Below are 17,124 nucleotides of genomic sequence, written 5' to 3' on the forward strand. Positions count from 1 at the left end.
TGACTCATTTATTATAGAGTTATGGGAGCCAACACAATACTTTAAAACAGTTCTTGCTTCCCAACCCAAACTATGCCTTTTGTCCAGAAGACTATCTCATGCTCTGTTGCAGATCCCAGGAATGAATGGGGAGAACAACAAAAGAGAGAGCCTCCAAGCCTCAACCAGCGTCCCCAAAGTCAACCAATACAAGTGTTGGCAAAGATGTGGAACAACAAGAATTCCCACTGGGAGGAACAGAATTGGGAAAACCATTTGGGAAAACAATTTTGCAATAAGATTATTCACAGCAGCACTATATATAATGGGGAAAAAAGAAACAATCCAAGGGTCTTTCAACAGTACAATGGACAAATAAATCTTTATATATTTATAAAACTGATAACTATGCAATAGTGAAAATCAATGAACTACAGCTACGTGCATCAATATGTGTGCATTGAAAAACATTCTGTTGAGTACAAGGAAGCAAGTTATACAAGAAAACATATAGCATGATTCAATTTATGTATAAGTTAAAATAGGTAAAACTAAACAATATATATATATTTTTGTTTGTTTTATTTTTGTTTTTTTTTGTTTTTGGTGAGGAAGATTTGCTTTGAGCTAACATCTATTGCCAATCTTCTTCTTTTTTTTGCTTAAGGAAGATTAGCCCTGAGCTAATATCTGTGCGAATCTTCCTCTATTTTGTATATGGGTCGCCGCCACAGCATGGCTTGATGAGTGGTGTAGGTCCGCACCTGGGATCTGAACCCACGAACCCAGGCTGCCAAAGCGGAGGTCGCTGGACTTAACGACTACACCACAGGGCTGGGCCTAAACTATATATTTTTAGGAATTTGTTCATATGTAGTAAAATCATAAAAATGTAACAGATTAATTAGTAGAAAATTCAGGAGTTACCTGTGTTGAGGAGATTACTGTTAAGTAATCTAAGGAAGAGAATATTTAAATGTTTGCTATAATTTATTCCTTCAATGACTATTTATTAATTGCTATGTGCCAAGTAAAGCTCAGGGCACTTGTGATACATCAGTGAACAAAACTAGGATCCCCACCATCGTGGAACACATGTTCTAGCTAGGGAGTGAGGGGTGGATGGCAGAAAGAGACAGACAGAAAACAATGAATATATTATATCAATATATTGTATCTTATGTTGGGAGGTGATAAGTAAATGTTAGAGCAGGGTAGGTAGGTTCAGGATTGTTTGAGGGCTGCCATTTTAAATAGGGTGGTCCAGGCAGGCTTCATTGAGGAGGTTACTTCTGAGCAAAGACTTGAAGGGGGCGAGAGAGTGACTGTGGATTTTCAGGGGAAGATTGTTTCAGGTGGAGGGAACAGTTGACACAAAGGCCCTAATGTGGGAACACGCATGGGGTGTTTAAGGAAGAGCAAAAAGGCCATTGGGCTGGAGTGGAGTTTGCAGCTGGCAATGACGTCATAGAGGTAACAGAGGGCCATGAGGGCTTTTGTAAGACTTCGGCTTTTTCTCAGAGTGAGAGAAGGAGTGATGATCTGATGTCACATCAGGATCTGGTGAATAGACTGTTAGGAGGTGAAGGCAGAAGCACTTAGTAGCCTATTAACACAATTCAGGCAAGAGGTGATGCGACATAGTCTATTAGTCTTTATGTATTTCTGAGACTGGCGGTATTTTACGGAGAATAAACGTGATTTGACCACTCTGAATTTTTTCTTTCTTGGACCTACATTTCAAGTAAGCAAATATATTAATAAGTGCTCTCAGTCCTAGAATGTGTTGGCAATTGTATTTTAAGTCTAAATACCCAATGTCTTTAAATTTCAATAGAATTGTAATTTTTCCTTTACTACTTTAAAAACCCTCTTACAATGTTATGGGCTATCTACCCAATGGAACTAGGCAATTACTATAATTAGTGGTTGTGAAGACTATGTGGTAATGAGAAAAACCCTTAAGATGGAACCTTCAGTGAAAAAAAGCAAGAAGCAAAGTTGTGTATTTGTATAGTATGACTATTAAAAAAAGGAGATCCATGACCTGCTAATTGCTCCAGCCCCTGCTTGCTCTTGGACCTCATCTCCTGTAACTCTCCCCCTCACTGGATTTTCTATAACCATCTCAACCTTCTCACTGATGTTTAGGCCTCCCAGGCATGCTGTTGCTTCAGTCTTTGCACGGGCTGTTCCCTGTGCCGGCGATGCCCTTGCAGCCCGTAGGGCTGATCCCCTCACCTCCGCCGGGAGTTCTTCCCTGGCCTTGACAGTGAAATAGCAACCCTTCCACTTGGCACTTCTTATCCTCTTACTTTGGTTTGTTCTTTCTACTGTATTTGTCACCACCCAACAGGCACTTCATTTTATTTGTGTCTTTGTTTATTGTCTCTCTCCCCCTAACTGGGGGAATAAACTCCACAAGGTCAGGGGTTTGCTCTGCTTTCTTTGAGTTTTGTTTTTGAACAGTACCTGGCACATAATAGAACACACAGGAAATCTTGTCGAATGAAAGACTGTTTACAAAGGCCTGAATTTTTTTATGGCTAACCTAATTATTGATGATAGTTCACATTAGAGGCCTCACTGGAGAGTGAAGGGATCCTGTGGAAGGCTATGAAGGAGGGAGCTAAGGGACCATTTAAATCACATACATTGGAGGAGTTGAGATGAGGAGGTGGCCTCTGTGTCTTGGTGCGTGAGAACCACTTGGCAGACCAGTGAGCCTTGGGTAAGCAGCAACCTAAGTGCTGAGGGGTCAGTAGAGGCAAGGGAACAATTCCCCTATTGCAAATGTGGACTCTGGAAAATGGAGTCAGCAAGAAATGCCACTGTCAAGGCAACTTCTAATCCTAGAGGGAGGTGCTGGGACAGATGGTATGAGAAGAGAAGATCAGGAGCTTCTGACCCATCCTAGGGACGAAAGCACCCCCAAATGGCTTCCTAGGTCTGAATACACTAGGCAAGATCTGGACTGGAGAATGAGAGGGCAGCCAGAGAGCAGATTCTAGTAGCAGGCAAGGGAATAATCAGTGCAGGCTCTCTATCTTAATGTTGAGTTTGCAAATTCTAACAGCACATAGCTTGCAGAACTCTGACTTAAGAATTTTAGGCAGAACTTATATTCACCTGTTATACATAGTACAACAGTACTCTACAGTGCAAAATATCAAAATATTCCTGTATAGGTTGGTAAATAGCTGCTGCCCAAGCCCGTCCCTCAGCATCCCACCCCAATCTCGCCAGGATCCAGAGTTCAAGATGCGAAGATTGGGGCCTCTGGGATTCTGCTCTGGCGCTACAGGTAGTATGTGTTTTGATTGGCTGGGACTGGTTACATAGCTTGCTAAATATGTATTATCATGCCTGGCTTGAGAAGGTTTACCCCAAAGTCATGAAAATTCTTGAGTAGTTAGCAAGAGCAGTTTAATGCTCCTGAAATAGGGTCCAAGGTAGAGGGAGTTCCAAGAACGTGGAGTCATGTTCAAAGACCTAACTTCATTGACCTCTTGTCAGTCAGAACTTTATTGATTACATTTATCCAGGGTCTGTTCACAAGGGTGTCTGTAAGGGTGTCATCCAGTGGGTCTAACGTGGTCTGGATTGCAGATCCCTTTGAGAATCCAGTGGAGTTCAGTCTTAGATCCTTCAAGTTTGTACAGTTGTTGGAACTAGCGTCAAAATTTGCCCTCAAACTTTGTAAAGTGGAGACTCTGGAGCATTTTGCAGTGGGATTGAAAAACATGCTGTGTAATTCATATTTTGATTCTCTTAAAACATCTAGACATAACTTTCATAGCTCTGGCTCAGCACAATAGTCATCCTCAGTCTATTCTAAACAAATTGTAGCACATTCCAAATGAATGAGATCCAAAAGAATGAGATCAGTGCAAAGTCATAGAATAGATTGTGTCCAGAAAAATCAAGATGGGGAAGGAATGTGGAGATATTTGGACCTTTTAGAGTTGGATAAGGGTCACAAGAAAAGCTTCTAGAGAAAATCACAGGGATAAAGAGACTCTGCAGCTAAAACATAAGGTGTCCCAGGCCTAAAAGAGGGAGAAGCTTATGTCCCCTTCTTCCATGCACGAAGCCCAGTCTCCTTCCTCACCCACCTCAGCACAGGTGTGGGGCTTAAGGACTTTGCATGTCAAGAAATCATAGACACTGAGATGTGGTTATAGACATTTTCTTATTCTATACTTAAAACAGCCAAAATATAGACATTTATGGTGGAGAAACTGGCCTAAATATTTAACCCCACAGCTATTCTAACACAGAGTACGGGGAAGCCAGTGAAATCTCAGCTGCTTGTCTTACCCCTGAGAATGTGAAGAGCTAGAATTCTGCAAGGTGGGATACCCGTCTCTCCTCCTGACCTTTGAAACCAGTGCGCCCGGGTTATAAGTACTGCCACTTACTCTGCTGTCCTGTGGTAGTTATACGCACATGCCTGCCATTCAGAGTCTTGGAGTGTGCGTTGACATCAGTGTGTGTGTGAAGATAACCGGGTGCTTGTTTTGATGCAGGACGCGATACAAGGGCCCTGTTGCTATGCTGTCAGAAACCTCATGTTAAAGCCTACCACTCCCAGGGTGGGCTGAGGCCGTTGGGTTCACTCACTTGTGGACCTGTTCAGGCTATAATCTATTTTCAGTCTACAACTGTCTTTATAATACAGGAGCAGAAGGTTTAACCAAAATAATGCCTTGAATCAAAATCAACAACTACTAAACAAACGGACAATTTTGAAGAAAAATTTGTCCTTAAAATACAGTTCTTTCTATGGTAGTTCAAAAAATTGCTGTAAAATTTTGCATTTTAGGAGAGGAAAGAATCAGAAAATAGCTATAAACCTTAGGGAGCCTAGAGGAAAAAGGAAAGGGGTGAGACTGTAACTAACCTATTGGGGTAGATGTAGGAAAATTTAACTCAGAAATTGAGAGTATTCCAGAGAACCAAATATCTAGACACAGCCTTCTGAACACTGTGCCAGAGCACCTGAGTAACTGCGAAGGGAGTGCGCTGAGCAAGTCAGGGAGACACCGTTCCACAGTCCCAGCGGGAAAAGGACCCCAGGAGTCGTCCACAGGACCAGCCTGACCTCACTACGCTGCTGCCGCCACTAATTGGGGTTGGAGAGTGAGATGAACTCGACTTGTCTTTCCTAAATCAGACGTGCAATCAATGACACCGTTGTTTTTCAAGGCATTTGGCATTTTTCATTGCCTAATAGTGTTGTTTGCCAAGCTCTTGCTGGAGCCACTTGATGATCAATTTGATTTAGCCATAAAGATAGATTTGGCAGAGATTTTGGCCGTCTTAATAATTCATTGCATGGGTGAAGGATCTGAGCTTCACATCCATCTGTATATTGTTGCCTTCCCCCTGACTGTGGACCCCCCAGGTTTGGTCAGCCTTTCAGCATCACTGTCCCAGCCGCAGTCTAGGGGAACACTGGTTAAAAAGTCTGATTGTTTTCTTTTTCGTAAGAGTCAGACTGCCTGGGTTCAAATCCTGGCTCTATCACTTTGTAGCTTTGTGACCTCTCACAAGTTATTGAACCTTAGTTACCCATATACACGGTGGGGATAATAATCAGGTTATTACAGGGAGCACTTTTGGTGATATATGTAAAGCACGCACATATGTGTGTGTGTGTGTAGGAAAGCACCTCATAAATTTTAGTTTAAGAACTCTCCATATTTTTCAAAAGCCAGTTTAGCCAGATCAAATCTGTCCAGAAAAGGCTATTGACCATATAGTTTATACTTTCTTCTTTCTGAAAATGTAAGCTTCTAAAAATTTATATAAATTCATTTGTATGTATTCACTTAACTTGGAGATGTTGGATATTTGGTCTTTCTTCATAAATGTTCACGTGAGGATGGATGCTTCATCACTCATACGTTTCACCGTTGATGCGTATTGTGTTGATTCTTAATATTTATTATACGCATGTGTGAAACTGAACCGCGTAAAAGCAGAATTTAGGCATTCCTGCCAAAAGGAAGTGAATTGAAAGGAAGAGAAGCAGAGCCTTTGCAAGGAGAAAATTATCCTATCTCTCAGCCAGTGTCAGAATGTGGAAATGTTTACAAAATGCTCATTAAAAGAAAAAGGGATAGCAAGATAGAAACAAAATCTGGTGCACAAGTTTACACTAGAGAGATAAGAAAAGCTAGGCCCCTATAGGGGATTTTGTTATCCAATTACTGCAACCTGACTTTTGGGGGGAGAGGAAGAATGGTAGGGGGAGGGAGAGAGAGGGGAAGAGTTTCCAAACTTGTCTCCAGTGACACGAGACATTTACGCTCCGCAAGATAAAACTGCCACTTAGAGCCCAGGAGAGTTAAACCTTCCTGGGCTGGCCTGGGGGCTCGAGCAGAGTCATGGGCTCCCTGGCCTTAGAGCTGTGTGCTCTCTTCTGCCTAGTGGCTCACTTGGCTTCTGGAAGCCCCATCATGAGCCTGGAGCGGTCGCCTCTGGAAGAAGATATGCCCCTCTTCGATGATGTCTTCTCAGAGCAAGATGGTGTTGACTTCAACACCCTGCTGCAGAGCATGAAAAATGAATTTCTCAAGACATTGAACCTGTCTGACATCCCTATGCAGGATTCACCCAAGGTTGACCCGCCAGAGTACATGTTGGAACTCTATAACAAATTTGCAACCGATCGGACCTCCATGCCATCTGCCAACATCATCAGGAGTTTCAAGAATGAAGGTAAATTTACATTTTACTGATGAAATTTGGCTTGGGTTTTTTTCAATAAATGACAAGTAAATTTACAATTCATGGAAATAATATAGATAAAGGTGAATACATCTATATAAGGGTGTGTGTACACAGAAACACAAAACAATGCACATTTTGGTCAATACCATTTTTACGGTCATTTCCCAAATGGTGTTAAAGGTGTTAAAGGTGTTAAAGAATATCTTTTAAACCAAAGCCATAAAGTTTCTACCATTTTGACATCACAATCTGGGCTTTAAGAATTTTTAATTTAGACAGCAAATAATAAAAATAATTAATATTGGTCTACTACTGTACCTTTATCTGTCATTTTCCAGATGGGCCTCAGTTTCCATTTGGCTTTCAATTGACTATAAAATATGTCAATTTCTACTTAGAATGAAAATAGGCAAAAAAACAGAAAGTGATGGGTGTTTTCCTCAAACTTTGGATGAGTTTTCATTTTGTGACCTTACTTAAGAAATGTTCAAATAGGATGGAAACTTATATTTTAGAGATTCTTTTTAAAGTCTTGTTGTGTTTGATGTGACATGTATATCCCCGAAGCACTGTTTAGAGTTTTCAGGAAGTGTACACAGCCCAGTTAGTGATCCAGCTTATTTCTGTGTCTTTATGAAGAGCAATGCACAAGCTTTAATTATCAGTGGGAGAAGTGTGTTTTCTCCCCCCAGATCTCTATTCAGTAACTAAATCTAATGACCTAACAAGTTAACCCTTTGTTTAATATGGTACTAGTGGGCAAAAAAGTTTTTTTTCTACTATCTATGTTAAAAGCTGTGAGTCCAAAGAAACTAACTTTTTAATATTTACCAATTATGCTTTTATAGTCATTAACCAGGTAAAAAGGGGGTTTAGATTGATGTTGGCAAATGTTCTTGAAAGCAGAAAGGTGGTGGCAAAGAAATAGCTTGGGATTTGGAATTTTGAAACAGGAGTGACTTAGTAGTTGTGGATAATTAGCTTAATTTCCCTGAACCTCTATTTCCTCATCAGTAAATTGGGAATAATATACCTACATAACCCAAAAGAGCGATTTCAAAGAGGTTACAAGTAAGAATGCAATGCATTTGTTATGAAGTGCTGAACAAAGGCTAGTTATTACTAATGAATTCCTTGAACTCTAGGCATTGCAGGAAATGTTAAGTAGGTATTGCTCAGTCCTGGAGATACCATTTGCTTTTAAAATTTAGGTGACCGTGAAAATTTCAAATATTTATTAACATATTGGAAATGTTATTTAGTAACATTTAGTAACATAATGGAAATGGAAAGCTGAAATTACAGATTCCATTTGGAGGTGAGTCAGAATTGAAAATAAACAGCCTCCTTTCATGGGAACTCTTCCTTATGTTTCTGAAAACTGAACCTGAGGTGCCTGGCTCAGGGTGTGGGTGGGAAAATAGAAGTTTTTCAGTTCTCGCTTCTCCTGTGGAGGATTTGGATGATCCAGGTCAGGAAGTGGAGTTTAAAAGCTTCTTGTTACTGGAGACTAGCAAGGGTAGGAGCAAATCTCTCAGTGGACAACACAGCTGTCCCCCCCCGCCAGTCTGCGGGTGGAAATGCATAGCCCCAAAGACATGACTCCTGCATTGGGCTCACCCTGTTGGCTGTTACTGTCTCTCTTTTGACTCTCTGGGTGTGCTCAGTGCAGCTCCCTAGGAGACAAAGATGGAAAAAAAAAAAAAAACCTCCTCCAAATCTAACTAATCAGGGGAAAACAAGTACCACCTTCAAGATGGAAAAATCATGACTTCAATTCCTACCACTGCTCTGATCTCACCTTGTCATCTTGGGGAAGTCAGTTCTCTGCATTGAGGCTCGATTTCTTCTGGTGTAAAATGAACAGAACAGCAGTACCTGCATTATAGAGTCATTGTACGAACTAACCAAAACAATGTTTGCAAAGCACGTGGCACATGAAATTTGCTCAACAAACATTAGTTCCCTTGCCTGAAAGGCAACACCTCCAACTATTACTTACTATATTTGCACATACACAGTGAAATTATTTTTTAACAGCTTTATTAAAGTATAATTGACATATAATAAACTGCACATATTTGATGTATAATTTGATAGATTTTGACATATATAAACATCCACTGAAACAATCACCACAATCAAGATAGTAAACATATTCATCAGACCAAAAGTTTCCTTGTGCTCCTTTGTAATCCCTTCCTCCCACTACAATGAGCTTTTATTCTGCACCTTTCTCACAGATGGAGCAACCAGTCTATTCCCCTATTTTTGATCTTCTCATGTTCCCTGTCCAGGGGAGTCAAATCTCTTTCATTCTTATAATGGAGGACAACTCCTAAGTTACTTGATGTATTAAGGACACATGTCATGCCCATAAATCAATTTGGTCTGATGCCCAGAATCATCAACTTATCAGTATCTTGAAAGTGCTACCACTGTTTAAGGCATCTTGGTATATTGGAGGCATGAAAGGGAGTTTAAGCTGTGGTATCCGCGAGCATGATGACAATCTAGTTGGGAAGATCCATTCATAAAAAGACAACTGAAATATAAGGATGTAAATGGCAAAGGTCAAAGGAGAGACACAGAGAATAAGTACTCAAGTGACCCAGAAAGAAGTGAACTTCTAGAGAGGGCAGTAAGAAAGTGAGGGTCACAGCTACAGAGGTGGAGGTGAGGGGAGAGGGCTTTCCAAGGGTCAGAAGAACATATTCAAAGGTGCAGTACATAGTAAAGCAAAGGAGTGTTTTGGCAAGTGGTGAAGAGATCAGTCTACTTTAAATAGGAGGGTTTACAATGTATTTAATCTTTCAACAAATATCAATAGATCAATTGCAATGTTCCATGCACTATAGCGGATGAATGGGAGCTATGACTGGATCAAGAGGTTAAGAGCTGGTTATAGCTAGTTTTGAGAGCCATGCTAGAGAGTTTAAACTCATTTCATTGACTAGTATTTCCCACTGGCAGTGTATGAGGTGACTTGAGGTGGTACCCAGAGTAAGCTGTGAATCATGTGAAATCATCATGTATTTTTTTTTTTTTTTTTTTGTTGAGGGAGATCAGCTCTGAGCTAACATCCGTGCTAATCCTCCTCTTTTTGCTGAGGAAGACCGGCTCTGAGCTAACATCTATTGCCAATCCTCCTCCTTTTTTTCCTTCCCCAAAGCCCCAGTAGATAGTTGTATGTCATAGTTGCACATCCTTCTAGTTGCTGTATGTGGGACGCGGCCTCAGCATGGCCGGAGAAGCAGTGCGTCGGTGCGCGCCCGGGATCCAAACTCGGGCAGCCAGTAGCGGAGTGCATGCACTTAACCGTTAAGCCATGGGGCCGACCCTCATCATGTATTTTTATTAACGTGGATTGGAAAAAAATCTACATAACTATCACCTCAAACCTCTCATTTCATGAAGGCTGTTGCTTAGGACAAGTCTAAAAGAGGTAATAAGTATAAAAATAATCAGATCAAATTAAAGAAAAATATTAAAGAATACAATCTAGAACAGGGACCCCACTGACATCATGAATTGGGTATACAGTTGGGAAAATGCTGCCAAAGATGATAGAGAACCCCTTAATTGGTGGTCCTTAGCATCTTTGGTGTCATGGAACGCTTTGATTGGTGACAAATGCCTCAGGGCTTCCTTGTAGACATGTATTACCTGGAGCAAGTGTACAGGAACTTTGGACTCCTATAAAATTATCAGATAGGAAGTCAACATGATCATATTTGGAGGTGTGCTTCTAAGACTAAAGCACCCTTAAAAACTTGTTCCATAAACATTCTGAGTGATTGGTATGTGCTAAACTCCATGCCAGGTGTGAAGGATACAAGACTAAGACAACCAATATATCCCCAAGCTTCATTTTCTCCCATTCCTCCTTGTCAAGGACCACAGACCCAGAATTCAATTGCTGTGCCCGCCTTGGTGTATGGTTATCTTGTTGACCTTGTCAACCTTTGGTGTCTAGAGCAGGGGTCAGCAAACTTTTTCTGTAAAGGGCCAGACAGACAGTAAATATTTTAGGTTTTGTGGGCCATTGTTCTCTGTCGTGTGTATTTAACTCTGCCATTGTAATGCAATGTAGTCACAGACAACACAGAAACAAATGGGCAAGGCTAATCTCTTTTTTTTTTTTAGCATTTTTTTTTTTTTTTGTGAGGAAGATCAGCCCTGAGCTCACATCCATGCTAATCCTCCTCTTTTTGCTGAGGAAGACCAGCTCTGAGCTAACATCTATTGCCTATCCTTCTCCTTTTTTTTTTTTTAATCCCCCAAAGCCCCAGTAGATAGTTGTATGTCATAGTTGCACATCCTTCTAGTTGCTGTACGTGGGATGCGGCCTCAGCATGGCCAGAGAAGCGGTGCGACGGTGTGTGCCCGGGATCCAAACCCGGGCCGCCAGTAGCAGAGCGTGCGCACTTAACCTCTAAGCCACGGGGCCGTGGGCAAGGCTAATTTCCAGTAACGCTTTATTTCCCTAAACAGGTGGCAGGCCCAGTTTGACCCATGGGCTACAGTTTACCAACCGCTGGTCTAGGTGGAGGTCTTTCAGGAAAACCAGTGCCTTATGTGGGGATCTCCACCCATTACAAATACAAATACGAAAAATTATGAAATCCACATCCCTGAAAATCTTCAAGACAAGAACAACTACCACATGTCCAATTTGATAGCTCCTCACTGGTTAGAAAAATTGGAGGCTTGCCCACACAATCTCCAAGGTCCCTCCTGGTTCTATAATTCTGTGGCTGATAAGCTACGACAAGCAAGGCTGGGAGAGTTTTCTCCTATTCATTAGGCAGCCATTTTCATTTTCGTCTTGGCAGCTTAAATGAGTTTAGCATTCTACCATTGACCTTTCAGTATTTTCTGTGTCAGAGAATGCTAACATTGTGTTTGTTTTCATTGATCTCCCCTCTTTCTCTCTGTATCAAGCTTCCTGCATGGACAGGCCCTCTTATTATGTAAATAAACATCTGTTTTTCTCTGAAACATATTGCAAATCTGACTTTTGTCTTTTTTGCAGATCTCTTTTCCCAACCAGCCAGTTTTAATGGGCTCCGAAAATACCCTCTCTTCTTCAATGTGTCCATTCCTCACCATGAAGAGGTCATCATGGCTGAACTCAGGTTGTACACCCTGGTGCAAAGAGATCGCATGATGTACGATGGAGTGGACCGGAAAATTACCATTTATGAAGTACTAGAGGGCAAAGGGGACAACGAGGGTGAGAGAAACATGCTGGTCTTGGTGTCAGGAGAGATCTATGGAACCAACAGTGAGTGGGAGACTTTTGATGTCACCGATGCCATCAGACGTTGGCAAAAGTCAGGCTCATCCACCCACCAGCTGGAGGTCTACATCGAGAGCACACAGGATGAAACAGGGGACGCTAGCAGGGGACAACTGGAAATAGATACCAGTGCCCAGAATAAGCATGACCCTTTGCTTGTCGTGTTTTCTGATGACCAAAGCAGTGAGAAGGAGGGGAAGGAGGAACTGAGTGAAATGATTGCCCATGAGCAATTTCTGGAGTTGGACAACCTGGGCCTAGATGGTTTTTCCAGTGGACCTGGGGAAGAGGCATTGCTGCAGATGAGGTCAAACATCATCTATGACTCCACTGCTCGTATCAGAAGGAATGCCAAAGGAAACTACTGCAAGAGGACCCCACTCTACATTGACTTTAAGGAAATTGGCTGGGACTCTTGGATCATTGCCCCACCTGGATACGAAGCCTACGAATGCCGTGGCGTTTGCAACTACCCCCTGGCAGAGCATCTCACACCCACAAAGCATGCAATTATCCAGGCCTTGGTCCACCTCAAGAATTCCCAGAAGGCTTCCAAAGCCTGCTGTGTGCCCACCAAGCTAGAGCCCATCTCCATTCTCTATTTAGACAAAGGTGTCGTCACCTACAAGTTTAAATATGAAGGCATGGCCGTCTCTGAATGTGGCTGTAGATAGAAGAGGAGTCCTGTGGTTTATTTAATAACTGTAAATGTGTATATTTTGTGTTCCTATTTAAAGAGATTATTTAATAAGGGTGTACAGATCATAGAGGCTTGTTGCCTTAGGGAATTTGACAGGTCGGTTTGTTGTAGGAGATGCATATTTTACTATACAATCTAGTCCCTTCCAATCTGTTTTTCTTTGGACTTGCCATTTCCTTGCTGTGCCACCTCTAACAGCAAGTGGTAAGCTCACACTACTTGTCCTCTATGTCACTTTGAAAACAACAATCCCTAAGCAGAAATACAGTGTTGAAAGATAGTTATTTGTGGATGTATATGTGTACATAGATAAACTTATAAAACTCTTCAGGTTCTATAGAGATAGATTAGACTCATACATGTGCATTACTCAACCAAATGTGTATATATTAAAAGCCAATGGTATGTTCTCAGTCACCTCTTCTCTGAGCAGGATTTATATCAAGATAATTTGCACCAGGAATTTAACCATCCTAGGAAGTATTACATTTCCTAAATACCATGGGAAATGCAGGTGTCGCTTTTGTCAGTTGAGTTTCTGCCATTGCTGGGAGCAGCAGGGTCTGGTAAAGGATGCTGCATGTTTTAGAGGAGGGGTTATTTGATACAGAAACCCAATGGCTTCAAGAAGCAGTGGCCTAAGGTACAATAGCAAGAACGAACCCACGAGCACCAATGAGCTCTAGAAGGCAGCACCTAGTCAAGAAAGGGAAACAGGGGACTTCAGGATGACATCTGTTCCTGAGATAACAGGAAAGCAAAGCCATGCGTGTTGGCATTTATTACTGCAGAAGTAAAGGAGGTGCAAGGCGGCTCCTAGGGGAGGAGGGGGAAAGGATATAGAAGCTATCCTAGGATGTGTTTGTAAAATTATAAGCAGTTCTAATTGGAGAATTAAGTTGTTTGGACAAAATAAAATTATCAATGACCCACGGGAGGAAAATCAGAAGGGATCTGTTTGTTGGACTTTTTACTTCTTAACATTTTTCTTCAATTCTTAATATTTCTCCCTTGCGTCTGCACCTCTGCTTTTGTTTTTTTCCACCTTGTCCTTCCCTCTTTCTTCTTTGCCCCACATCCTTCTCCCATGCCTGTGTCCCCCATCTGCACTATCCTTCATTGCCCCTGCTGTGGGCCGGAAGGGGACATGCGAAAGCATTTGTTTTCAGGATGAATGGAGTTAGCTCTAATTTCTAGGTTTCCCCCAATATTTAATTTGATTTATTTTAATAATCTTTTATGAAATGTTTTGTTCATGAAGAATACTTAAGTATAAGGAAAGGAAAATCAGAGTCTAAATGGACACATGTAAATAAACAAATTAATGAACAGACACACAAGCAAACGACTCAGAAGCTAAGCCTGAATTTTGAAATCAGGTTTGCCCCGTGGTAGAAACCCTGTAGCCTTCCCATCCTTCCCATTCTGTAGTCTTCCTACTTTGGAACTGGCCAGGACTAAGGGATTGGACGTGTTCCTGACAGGAATAGGCCGGTGGGTTTGTCAGCAGTTGGCCAGTTGGAAGGACACCGAGACTCCGGCTCTGGCCTTAGCAACCCCCCTCTCCCTCACCACCACCACCACCACCCCCACCACGTGGGATCATATGCTTTGTGCAGGAAGAACCAGAGCAGTGCAGTTCTCAAACTGTGCTAACACCTCCAGGCAGACAACACGAATGGTTCACACTAGAATCAGGGATGTGGTTTCTAGTACACTGTCCCCCACTCACCCTGTTGCATACTTCCTTAAGAACTCTTGTATGTTTTTTTAACCCTGGGAAACCATCAGCCTCCCTTTCACAAACCTTTTGGGGTTATACATTCATATTGCACTAGAAAATAGAGGCAAGGGAAGCTATTTTGAAGGACGTTTTGCCCAGTATGGACCTCAGCTCTGTATATCTATTGTCCACTGGTATCCAGAGAGTGGATCCTGGGGAATTCATTGCCCAGGAAAAGTGGTATTTTGACCACCAGTGAGTATACGGTGATTGATAATTTGAGATGGCCATGCAGCTCAGAATCATTCATTTATGGAATAGTCTCCATATAAAATGGCATGTAGGCATGTGTGTGTACGTGTGCATGTGTGTGTGTGTAACTGGCTTTGGATAGCCACACTTAGAGCCCTCAGTGGGATGTGGTGCATCCTTTACACCCACAGTATACACAGTATACTCATACACTCTATGGTACTTCTTATCCTTTTCAAAGGACGCTGTAATAGATATACAGTAAAACCTCGACTGAACAGGATAGTTTGGTTAGATAAAAATCAAGCAAAATTTTCTTTATGTCTAAAATACATAAGACAGTGGTGTGCTGGTAAATGATTTACAGCCAGCAATCCTGGGAGGGAATAAGCCCTGATTTGTGAATTTCAATAGCGTAGCTACTCCCACTATGGCTTATTTCAAGCTACCAATGTGGTGTCAACCGGCTTGCAAAATTCCTGAAAACTTAACAGTCGGCTCTCAGGAGCCATGCATGCCAGCTCTGGCACCCCGCTGCTATTAGCACACTGATATTAGAACACTAAAATGTGCCAGGCCCTGCTTTCCACACGCCCTCTGGTGACTCTGCCAGGTTCCTGGAGAAACCTTGTTGGGAGCACTTATAATCACTCTTCTGTTAAAGAGATGTGAAAATCTAGGCTGTCGGCAATTAGGCTGCATATCCCAGATGTTTCTCCTTTTACCACAGTCCAGACGTAAACATGCGTTTCTGTGATTTTCTTCTTCCCTGTGGAAAGAGAGTGAAGAAAGCCACATATTGGTTATTCAAATGTTGTTAGTTGCACTTTTTCTGCTTTCTTCTCATCAAAAAATGAAAAAGCATAAACTATAAATAGAGGAGTCCTCCCAGCTCTCATCAGGCCTCTTGCAGGAGGCCTGCATCTCATCTATATCATTGCATTAATACGAAGCCATGAAATCGTCAGGTCCTTAGGAAAGTAGAACTCACTAATGTCTTCTCTGGTCATAGACTTTGGCTACATCCCATACCAGTCTTTTTTACATTTTTATGGCAGAATTATCATCACTGAAGTTGATAAACCTAGATGACCCTCAAGGAGAATTGTAGCAGAGGGTCTTCGGCAGCCAATAACCAAAATATTCATGTAAAAGTTTCTAGGTTTCCTACTATTTATTGATGGATATATTTATTTTTGTAATATAGTGTAGAATACCAAATATTTTATTTTTATGTTTGTGAGTCCCTCTTGGATGAAATAATGTTCTGTGCTTTTCAGAGAGTACCTTCCCCAGAGCATGGCTCCCTTACAATGTATGCTCTGTATTTTCATCTCTCTTTCTGCATCAAAGTTTCCTGTTATTTTAAGGAGCCTCACCATATGCTTGCCATAAGTTTGTATATTTGTGTCTTGTAGGCACGCTGTGAGCCCTTGGCATATTTACTGATCTGTAAATAGTACAGTTTTAACTGAATAGTATGGTTTTAACTGAAGTGTAGATGTTCCAGAAAATATTTAACCAATAAGTTGTCATGTTGTTCCATGAGCTGACTTTGTAATTTTTCCATGAGATGCAAATATTGTCAGGCTGTGAGGGACTATGGTTGCTGCTCAGTGAGTGTGGGCAGTATTTAATTGGGGATTCTCATTTCCGAGACAAGGTGCTTTCCCTCTGACTGTATCCATTTTCTTCACTGATCTACCAATTCAGAGACCTGCTTGGACAAATCCATTTGCAATTGGACCAATTACTCTACAAATGTAAAAAAATGTTAATTTAGTGATTCCTAAAAGAGTCAGCCTCAGAGTGCCTAATTCTTTCCCTGTGTATAATTCTTGGCCTGGGAAATTAATGGTACATACTTTTCCTAGAACTATTAGTAAATGTTTTGATATTCTTTGGAATCTGTACTATTCAAGTAAAAGATATTTTCATAGAAAAGGAGTTTAGATATTACTTCTTACTGGACTCATCAACAGCCCGTAAAGCCCAGCAGCATTGTGGCAAAACCCTGTACAATTTGTCTGTAACACGGAAGGGATGTCGCCCCTTTTAACGACTGTGGATGTTTTCAGAGTCACCATGGGTTATACTTAGCCCTGTGTATTTCCAGTGAAAAAGGAATGCTACTGTGACTCTGAGCATTTTCTTGCCCCAACAAGGACATTTGATTTCACACATTAGATGGAAGGAAAGTAGATAATGCTGTACAATGGTAGCGTAAGAGTACTTCTGGGTGTGGAAATGCATCCGTAAGTTAATAATCTCATCAAGGAATGACTGTTTGTTGTGATCAGCATGCTTCTATCACAGACAAGCACTTGTTTTGTGCGTGTTTGGCCTGATTGCAGTGGGGACGTGGACGTGCTCATGCCCACCTATACGAACTTCCACAAACATGGGAAATCAGCCAACATCACGATCACA

The 17,124-nt window shown here is 41.6% G+C and overlaps 1 protein-coding gene across 1 annotated transcript; it reads left to right on the top strand.

The window, feature by feature from the left end:
* Positions 1 to 6,371: 6,371 nt before the first annotated feature.
* BMP10 (bone morphogenetic protein 10) lies at positions 6,372 to 12,720 on the top strand. Its single transcript, XM_004435596.3, has 2 exons — positions 6,372 to 6,705; positions 11,753 to 12,720. The coding sequence occupies exons 1-2, from the start codon at positions 6,372 to 6,374 to the stop codon at positions 12,691 to 12,693; spliced, it is 1,275 nt and encodes a 424-aa protein (XP_004435653.1). The 3' UTR covers positions 12,694 to 12,720.
* The last annotated feature ends 4,404 nt before the right edge of the window (positions 12,721 to 17,124 follow it).

The sequence above is a fragment of the Ceratotherium simum genome, chromosome 11 (genome assembly GCF_057802395.1).
Source record: "Ceratotherium simum simum isolate JZ-2026a chromosome 11, ASM5780239v1, whole genome shotgun sequence".
NCBI classification, from domain to species: domain Eukaryota; kingdom Metazoa; phylum Chordata; class Mammalia; order Perissodactyla; family Rhinocerotidae; genus Ceratotherium; species Ceratotherium simum.